Consider the following 9,891-nt stretch of genomic DNA (forward strand, 5'->3'; position numbering starts at 1 on the left):
GGTTGCTTGATGGGACTGCTGCAGACTTTCAGCCTGTGAGGAGAGAACCTCAGCAGCATCGCTTTGATGTTCCTCAGTCCCCATTAGTAGCCAGGGAACTGGGACGGCCTTACAGCAAGACAACACAGACCAAATGGATCTGAGGTGCATGAAACCACGTCTGTTCTGACAACAGAGAACTGAAGACAGGGTGCAGCTTCCCAATTTAATTTAATAATTGGAGATATACCTATCTCCTAGAACTGGAAGGGACCTTGACAGGTCATTGAGTCCAGCCCCCTGCCTTCACTAGCAAGACCAAGTACTGATTTTTTGCCCCAGATCCTAAGTGGCCCCCTCAAGGATTGAACTCACAACCCTGGGTTTAGCAGGCCAATGCTCAAACCACTGAGCTATCCCTCCCCCCAATCCTGTCTGCCACCCAAATATGGGACTTCTGCTCCTGAGACCACCCTGGGGCCTTGACTTCCTGTCCCACCTCCCTGCAGTGAGCCCAGAACTGCGGATTCCCTTTGCTACAGTACTTGCCTCAGCTCCTGTTCATTGTGATTCTTTAAGAGACCTGTGGCTGAGAGAGGCATGTGGAGAGGAGGGTGACTAATGGCTGCTGTAGCCAGGGAGCGGCCGATGGCTTAGCATGCCCTGATTTCTCCAGATGCTGGAGAGGAAGTTGTTCCCACTTGCTCACCAGTAACATGGTGCATAAATCCCACAGAAGGAAAAAACCAAGCTAAACTCTCACCAGCGGGCACTAGCCTCCCCTCGCAATGTTAGCTGAGCTGCAGCCACATCTCACTGCTCAGTTATAAACGGACTCCCCCAAGGCCTAGCCAGAGATTTGGGAGAGGCAAGGTGGGGTGGGGTTTTCCTCTGCTCTGGGGCAGAGCTGGGAAGATGGATTGCTGCAGGGAGTTAGAGAAAAGGAGACTTGAGCACCCGTCACAAGCCCTTTGTCTCACATAGGCCTGGCCCAGAAAGACACTAGAATTAAAGAGGTGTATTTCCACATTCCCTGACACACTGTGCATGCTGACTTCCCTAGTCCGTTAGCCAAGTTTCTGGACTCCTAGGGATATTGTCTGCTTTGTTACACTGGAATAACACCAGAATAACATGACTGAAGTGAAAGGGGTTACGCTGTTTTAAATCTGGAGTAACAGAGAAGTATCTGATGTGATCGCTCTCCCGTTAGTGACAGGGTCCCCAGCTGTAGCATCACAATGTCTCCTGGGTTAGACGAAAAACACTTTCCCTATTTCTACTCCAATTTTAGATCCTACCGCTGGCCGGCTTCCCTTGTTAATCGGAAGCCAGAATTATTGCTAAATACAAAAGATGAGGTGCTTTAATAGCAAATGACGGTGTCTGGGGAAAGTCCATTCCCTCATCATGGGCCACATCCCATCCTGTCACATCTCATCCACAAACCCTGGGAGAAACCCATTTTTTTCCAGCAATCCATTCCCATAGTCTCCGAGATACTCCCCTTGGTCCAGACGAGCACTGTTGTCCCCTTGCCCAGACACTGGAGAGCCCAGGGGAACAATGTTATTCTTGAGACTCTGTGGGTAGCTGTGATGAGATCCGTTCTTCGGCTCCCGGCCTGCCTCGCTGATAGAACTCCCAGATGTCCAAGCCAGGTCAGAGGTTACTCTGGTGTGGCTGGCTGAGCCGGTCCCATCCTGCGATGCTAAGGTGCTTCTCTCGCTCAGCACTGCACCCACGGTACCTGTACTAGACTATCAAACACAAGGGAACACTGGAGTTATCATCTATACACTGCAGGGGCCTCCCAATGACCAAGAGGAAAAAGAAAGATCCAAGAGCCCCATTTATCTCGGCCGATCACCATTCAGACCTCCCACCGACCAGAACACTCTGCCCCTTACTTGTCGGGCAGACAGCAGACTGGTCTCCATCTTCTTTTTCCTGGAGATGGCTGGATTCCAGTGACAGACCAGGCTGTCATTTTGGACGCTGTAGTTCTTGTTCCCAAGGAGCCAGTAGGTTTTCATTTTGCCTTTGCCCTGGGCAAAAATGGGGAGAGAGCAGAACAAAACCCATTGCCACTGGCTACGATCAGCGCAGGGAACTACTGCTGTGGGCAGGCCTACGATTTGCGTTGTCAGTGCATGGGGCTTGACACTCAGAGGGTCTTTCTCCTCTCCTCTCCGGAGGAAATGATTGTGCTCGTGGAAAGATTTCATACGCTGCACAGACTTGAGGTGCTCGTGCCACAGCAGAAGGGGCATATTTCTCACGTGCTCAGGTTCCAGACAGCTGTAGCTTCAGAGCTCTTCTGGACTAAAGGAAGCAGCAGTGTCAAGCTGCTGGGATGGCTTTGGAGTGCAGGGAAAGGATCAGCTCAGATAAGGGACTTGCAGGGGGGAACTGGCAGCATCATTCTATGTCATGACGATGCTCTTCTATTCATACGTCATTTACAAACTGTATACGCAGGGATCCTACCAGCCCCACCCCTGCCAATGAAGCTGTGTGGGTCAGATCCAGCACCCATGTTTCACAGCACACACCTTTAACATGACAGAGCGACACGCTACCACAGATGAGGAGCCGTGAATTGCCCCATCTGGTTACGTTGGCAGGGGCAACTTAGGTCAGCCGTTGGACCTGGGCCTGAAAACCACAGTTAAGAGCCCTACTCTTATGTGAAAAGTGTCAGGACGTGATCATCCGGGCAGGAGGACAGGGACCTTTCAGTGTCATGTCTTAGCCAAAAGGCAGCACTCCTAACAGCAGAGTAACCCCTAAAACCATGACAGGACATCAAGAGTTCCTCAAAGGGCTGAGTGTCCCCTACTAACTCACCAGCACCTCTTCCTATACAGCTGGGGGAGATCTGTTTTCTGTTTCTTCCCCTGTCCTATTAAATTGCTTTGTTACAGGAGACGGTTACCTTGATTTCAATTTCCCCTCTCAGCTCGATTTCATAGGCGTCATCCGTGAGCAGAGCGTGGTACGTCGCAGAGCTGATGTGTATCTTCTGAGCTACAGGTCAGTAGAGAGCATTAGAAGTGCCTGGCGCCAGACCGCCCCCTAGCAGGAACCCTGTTCCTCCTGCTTCCGTGTCCGCCTGGCCCTGTCTTTTCAGCACTGCATGGGATTCAGCCGGTTTGAAAATCAATGGGACTAGCTATGTGCAGCTAAGGATTTTGTAAGTCTTGGAGAATGGAGGGTTGAGGGGAGAACTGTGCACCACAGTGAGTGCAAGACCGATGGAGAGTTTGGGCGTTGTTAGAGCAGAGGAGATGGTGCGTACACGGCGGCGGCTGCAGCCAGTAATGCACAGCGCAATAACAGGGCCATCGCCTTTGTATCCGTGGTATTTCCGAGGGACCTGTTACTTTCATATCAAAGTTCCTACCTCTCCTTAAAAGCAGGTGCTTAGCTTGCCTCGGACAGCTGCTGCCCTTCTCTGCTATGGGCACAGGCACTGACTTTTATTTTCCCCGATGGATGCTCCACCCTGGCTCCGCCCAAAGCCCTGTCCCCCTCCGCACCTTCTCATGAGGCCCCGTCCTCGTTCTGCCTCTTCCTGCCCCTGCTCCGCCCCCTTCCCCAAGGCTTCCCGCCCACCCATCCACTGGTGGCTCCTCTCTGCCCTCCTCTGAGCCCCTGCCGCTGAACAGCTGATCAGTAGCCAGTCCCGGCCCACCCAACAGCTGGTGGGTGCTGCGCACCCCCTATTTTTTTTTCCAGGGGTGCTTGAGCCAAGGAGCACCTACAGAGTTGGCACCTATGGCTATGGGTCCTATTCTGGTCAGGTTCTTGTATCACGCCGTAGCATCTGAGTACCTTCCCGGAGCACCGTAAGTGACATACTAGCGTTTGTCAGGTGTCACGGTTTCTCTTTTTCTCTTTTCTATCCAATGGGAAAATTGTGCGTGTGTGTCTGAATGCCAAGTGGTGATGCTTGAAATGGTTCTTAGAGCCTATGGGAGTTCATTCACCAGCCCCAGAGAAACCTCAGTCCCTTGCGCACTTAACCCCTGCCGTTGTGCTGACGTGGGCAGTGGGCAGGACGGATACGCTGGGTATTTCTGATGAGTCAATCATCATGGTACCGCCATGCCCTGAACCACAGCCCTGAGCCTGTTTGCTGAATGAGCGCTGGGGGAGACGGGACTGACGGGGGGGAAAGGGAAGCACCTGAAACACTTACGCAGGCTGGTGGACTCCATGCGAGAAGCCGTGTTCACCGTGTCCCCGAAGAGGCAGTAACGGGGCATTTTGTACCCAACAACGCCAGCCACGCAGGGGCCTGCAGAAATGCAAGGCAGAGAGAGTCCAGGGTTGAGAGAGGCCCAGCAGAAATGCCAGAGAAAAGTGAGATGCAGGTGCCAGTTTTTGTCTCTTCTTGGGCATCTCGTTTCTGCCCCTCTGAAGTCAATGGGAGTTGCAGGCCCTCAGGGCCTTGCTTGAGTAAGGACTTCAGGACTTGGCCAGCTATTAATACTTTGTACTGATGTGACATCGGAGGGGCTCAAAGCACTTTGCCAATATTAATTAAGCGTTTGAGCACCCCTGTGATGTAGGCAAGAATCCTTATCCTCCCTTGGCAGAGGGAGAAACTAAGGCACAGAGACGTGACCATCTCAGGATCATACAAGGAGTGAGTGGCTGAGCTGGAAATGCAACCGAGAAGCCCCAATTCCTGTCCCCACCCTGTCCTCAAATCACTTGACTGCTGCCTCTCTCTCCTGGTTTTGTTCTCTGGTAGCCGTCTACACACCTGTGTGGATCCCAGCCCGCAGCTGCAGCCTGCCCGTTGGCATGTGGGGGATCGGGACCTGTCGGACCGCAGCCACCAAGTCCAGAGACATTTTGGCAATCTCATCAGCATGCTTCTCGCCGTTCCTCTCCGGCAGGCCACTCACTACCATGTAGGCATCGCCGATGGTCTCTATCTGGTGGGAAGGGACAAGCATCATTGAACTGCTGGTGCCAGTCGTGCCAAACCTCCCTCTTAAAGAGACATGTGGGCTCTGGATTCAGGGATCAGGAAAGAACAGGTTACCTGTAGCACCCACCCACTGGCCAACTGGATGGATATTCCCTGCAGGAGGGTGTTTTAGAGTCACACCCTGTCCTGCCAGGCAGCTGGTATTAAGTGTTCCCCTGTGCTGTGAAGAGGTGTGGAAGCTTTGGGGGACATTCCTTGCACTACTTATCCCGCTGTGGGGGAGCCCCATTATCCTAGGCGGAGGCACTGGGACAGACTCTTCAGAGCGTGGATTAAAGCAGTGGTTCTCAACCAGGGGTACGTGTATCCCTGGGGGTGCGCAGAGGTCTTCCGGGGGGTACATCAACTCATCTAGAGATCTGCCTAGTTTTACAACAGGCGACATAAAAAGCGCTAGCGAAGTCAGTACGAAGTAAAATTTCATACAGTGACTTGTTTATACTGCTAGTTATACCATCCACTGAAAGGTAAGCACAATATTTATATCCCAATGGATTTATTTTATAATCATATGGTAAAAATGAGAAAATAAGCAACTTTTCAGTCATAGGGATCTGTGACACTTCTGTATTTTTATGGCTGATTTTGTAAGCAAGTAGCTTTTAAGTGGGGTGAAACTTGGGGGTACGCAAGCCAAATCAGCCTCCTGCAAGGGGTCCAGTAGCCTGGAAAGGTTGAGAGCCACTGGACTAAAGCTACAACTCCCAGCCAGGCTCGTGGATTAAGGGTTAAATTCCCAAATGCCAGCCCCTAATCAGCTCTGCTGGGGTCCCTGGGGGTTAGGGCTGGGTAAGCAGCCTCTGGCTGTCTTGCTGAACCTGGCTTGATCAGGGCAGGTGACCCTTGTTGCCTAATCAGGAGTTTATAAGAGGCCTGGCTGCCTCTGAGGGAAAGGGGAAAAAATACTCCCGGCCCTCAGTGAGAGATGGGATCCCTCCGCAGCTTGAACAAGGCCGGTATGTACCTAGTTTGTTCCTTAGCTCCAGCAACTGGGTGTTCACTTTGTCTGCAAGTTTATCTTAATACTAGATCTTTGCTGGCCCCTCAAAGGCCGGGGATGTCCTGTGGGTTAGGGCTAGCGGGAGCTGAATCGTGAAGTCTCTTCCTGGAGAGGAGAGAGGGTTCCTCCTCCACTGGTGGGAGTTTTTGGGGTGTGGGGGAGGAACCTTCTCTCCTCTCCTCCTCTAGCCGTGCCCCCCCACATGCACCCCCCCTACCCCTCTGCCTTGGTCTAGTGGTTGATTCACACATGTACAATTTCTACATATGTTTAACATCTGCTGCCCCCCTGAATTTACAGAGAGCTTCTCCCTTCTCCACAATAGTCCAGGTACAGGGAGCAGAAGGTTCCTGTGGGAGAGAATTAGTGGAAGCAACAGCAGCATTTGTTGCAACCGAGCAGCTGGAGAGGTGCCAGATCCCCTCTCCCAGACAGCGAATGAGAAGATCCGTGGCACCCAGCCCCCGCCTCCACCCCCACCAAAGAATTTCACTCACCTTGTAAACATCATAGGACTCGATCCTGGTGTCAAAGCAGTTGTAGAGGTTGTTGAGCATCTCGACAACTTGCAGGGGGGTGCAGGAGGCAGCGATGCTAGTGAACCCCACGATGTCAGAGAAAAAGATAGTCACCTGGCAGAGGGAGATGGGTGGCATGAAGCTAAGGTTGCAGGGAAGGTGGCAGAGCTTTTGAAGTCTGTGTGTGTCTTACATTGATTAAAAACTACAAACAAGGACCTGATCCTGCAGTCCCCGCTTAGCGAGGTAGTCCCATTGGAAGGCATAAGGCTGATTTACCAGAATAATGGTTCTGGGACCAGGACCCAAATTTTCCCAAACCTAATGATGAGCAAAGGTGCTGAAACTCCTGTATGCCGAGTGAAATGCACCTCTGTGTGAAGGACCAGCACACGGCGTATGCACTACTGAAGCTTTATTTCAAAGACTTTAATAGAACTGCCTGCCTGGAAAAGGGATGCGGGATCGGGCCATTGATTTCCAAGATTCTTCATTTGTATCAACTTAAATTACTTTTACTAGCAGGAAGTTTTAAAACAGGATGTACTAAGGTTTCAGCTTGGTGAGCAGGCCCCTTCCACAGCTGGGGCCTATTTTTGTTTCATTATTCAAATTGTGGCGATGACTGAATTCAAGTATCTGCACAGGTTCAAAAACAAAATCTCAAGATTGTGTTTTGTTCACATGAGGAAATAATAATAACTGGGCATTTTTTCCCTTCACATAAAGCCTGTTTTTCCCTATTCTTGTTAATCAAAGAACTTACTGAGAAGGGAAGATACATTTTAAAAACAACCCTTCACAACTGCCATGAAAAAGAAAATGTGTGTTAGTGGCCTTGACAAATAATTCACTATCCTGGGCTAGCACCTGATCAGTGTCAGTTCCTTAAATTGCAATTGATGGTTAGGGCTTTTTGTTTGTTTGTTTTATGTTAGTAGCAATTATAATGCCAGATGGTTTATTTTAAACCCCCTCTGCCTTGGTTTAGCTGCTTTTGATGGCACAGCTATGGTTAATTATATGTAATTATCTAATTATAGGTTATTATTTGGGTAATGACACCTAGAAATTAAATGCAAATATTCAGTTTTTGTGTCTTGGCTGAAAGTAAAGGAGTGTCCAGTAGACAGGATTTCTGTAGGCTGATGATCTTTGTTGTGGGCTCGGCAATGCAGACAGTATAAATGTCCCACTAGCTGGCTTTGTGTAGCAGACATGTGCATGAGGTAGGGGAAATCCTCTGGCTGATCTCCTTGAACTCATTTTGACAAACTGAATAGAGCTCCGAGAAAATCAACAAAAACTGATTGGGGGAAATGACTGAGAAGGATGGAATGAACGACACACACTTAGCTAGTCTGGCTGAGATATGATTATAGACATGGCCAAGGCAAATTACATTTGTGGTGTTCTCCCAGCTCCAGCCCTCAGCCAGCTGCATAAATGCAGAATTAGTAAAAGAACACGTGGTGCTATCTGATGTTACTGAGAAAGGAGATCCTGGCCAAACTTGGTCCTTGGTTATATCCCTGTAACCCTATTGACTTCAGTGCAATAGCAACCAAGACTTAGTCTGGTCCTGTTGTCCTTCTGTCAAAGCTTCTGGTCCAAATTCTGCTTTCAGTTACATCCAGGCAACCCCACTGATGTGCAGCTACAGAGGTGTAACTGAAGGCAGATTTTGGCCCATTCTGCCATGGTGGTTCTCTTCAGATTTAGGACTTCATCCTGCAAGCCGACCCAAGTGTGTGGTCTCTTAAGCCCAAACAGAACAGTTTATAGAAGCAAGGCCTTTGATAGTTAGAGCTGGACTTTTAAAAACCAGCCTTTCTTTTTGCACCAGCCAATTCTGCAAATCCGTTTATAAAGCATATATTGGTTGGATTTTCACCCACAGTTAACGGTGGATGCAGAATCACACGCACAACAATGGAAACCAGGTAGAAACTCTTTAAAATAAAGTCATATCCATAATACCTTTCCATCCAGGCGGCTGTGACTCTGCTAGTCACACTACACGTTATCGACTTACCTGGTCATAGTTTTCTGCCTGAACATGTTTGTGTTTCCTCAGCTGCTTTGCCACAGATTTTGGCAACATCTGGTGCAGGAGGTCCTCAGCCAGCCGCCTCTCCCTCTTCAAGTCTTCTGTCCTTTCCTTAAGGCTCCTGGCATAATTCTGGATCCAATCTGTCATTTGCTTAAAGGACACCAGGACTATGGGGTAGATGAGGCAGGCTATCACCAGTAGTGTGATCTTAAGGCTAATTGTGGAGACAATTTCCTTAGACTTCCTATGGAGTTTTTCGTGCCCTTTCTGTAATAAACAGCTCTGTACATAATTGAGTTCCTTGGCCAGGCCTCTGCTGGGAATTGGTGGGGATGAGCCCAGGAATGGGATGAAAAGAGAAATGCCTTCATAGTGAGTGAAATAGCGTGACAGGTTCACGTTCTCCATCCAGCACGTCTGTACGTTCTCTGATGTGAAGATGGCATAATTCAGAATGGTGGTGATCGGCTGCCATGCTGATTGCAAGCTTCTAGGTGGTGGTGATGCCTTGGGCATCTCATGAGCTCGGAGGATGACTTCCTTTATTCTAAGTATGAGTCTAAGGGACATCACATCTGCCCAGTCAGGGTTGGATCTCACAGTTATGAGGTCCTCACTGGGGCTATCAAAAGCCTCCAGCAATTCTGAGATAACTCCAGACAACACCACACCAGGCTCAACAACATCCCAGGTGTTATTTAATCTTTGTCTCATTTTAGTGATGTAAATCCGACAGGCAGATCCTTTCTCTTCCTTGCATTGGTGGTTCTTGCTGTATAATGTCGCTTCAGTCTCTTGGCAGAGAGAGTTTAACCTTTCCAGTAGTTGAGCATGCCAAGATCCATTCCTCCTAGCTGGTTGATCCCAACAGCAGAGATGTCTTTCTTCCTGGAGGAGAACTATAAGGCGAAAAGCCAAAAGATTCTCACAAGAGGAAAATTCCTGAAGGGCTTTTTCTGTGTTTCTCCACATTTCAAAACTACTGCTTAAATCAAAAGAGATGGCTCCTAGGAGGGTAAACAGGGAGACCATGCACGCTGCCAAAATCCTCTGGACTGTTCTGCTACCTCCAGAGGTTGAGTTGGGAAAGCATCTAGGAGAGAAAGAGAGAGAGAGAGAGAAGAAGGAATTGGATCATTGGAACAATTCTTCCACTTACTGGAAATATATTAGCAGAATTGGAGACACTTCAGAACTTGCATGTGTTAAATGGAGAGCACAAGGGGACGTGCATCATCTGAGAATTTTTCAAAGGTTATTAACATTTTTTATTTTTTACCCTGCCTTACTCCATATGGCTGCTTGAAATGGAAACTTAGTGGTGTGGATTGTTTAG

General features: G+C 49.3%; 1 protein-coding gene across 1 annotated transcript; it reads right to left on the bottom strand.

Annotated features, from left to right (window-relative positions):
• Positions 1-1,409: 1,409 nt before the first annotated feature.
• On the bottom strand, positions 1,410-9,071 carry LOC123354499 (receptor-type guanylate cyclase gcy-22-like). The gene is made up of 7 exons (XM_044996617.1): positions 8,538-9,071; positions 6,482-6,616; positions 4,754-4,928; positions 4,184-4,282; positions 2,918-3,009; positions 1,890-2,027; positions 1,410-1,739 (listed from the first exon to the last, which is right to left on the bottom strand). The coding sequence occupies exons 1-7, from the start codon at positions 9,069-9,071 to the stop codon at positions 1,410-1,412; spliced, it is 1,503 nt and encodes a 500-aa protein (XP_044852552.1).
• Between the last annotated feature and the right edge of the window lie 820 nt (positions 9,072-9,891).

Source organism: Mauremys mutica, chromosome 21 (assembly GCF_020497125.1).
Source record: "Mauremys mutica isolate MM-2020 ecotype Southern chromosome 21, ASM2049712v1, whole genome shotgun sequence".
Classification (NCBI taxonomy): domain Eukaryota; kingdom Metazoa; phylum Chordata; order Testudines; family Geoemydidae; genus Mauremys; species Mauremys mutica.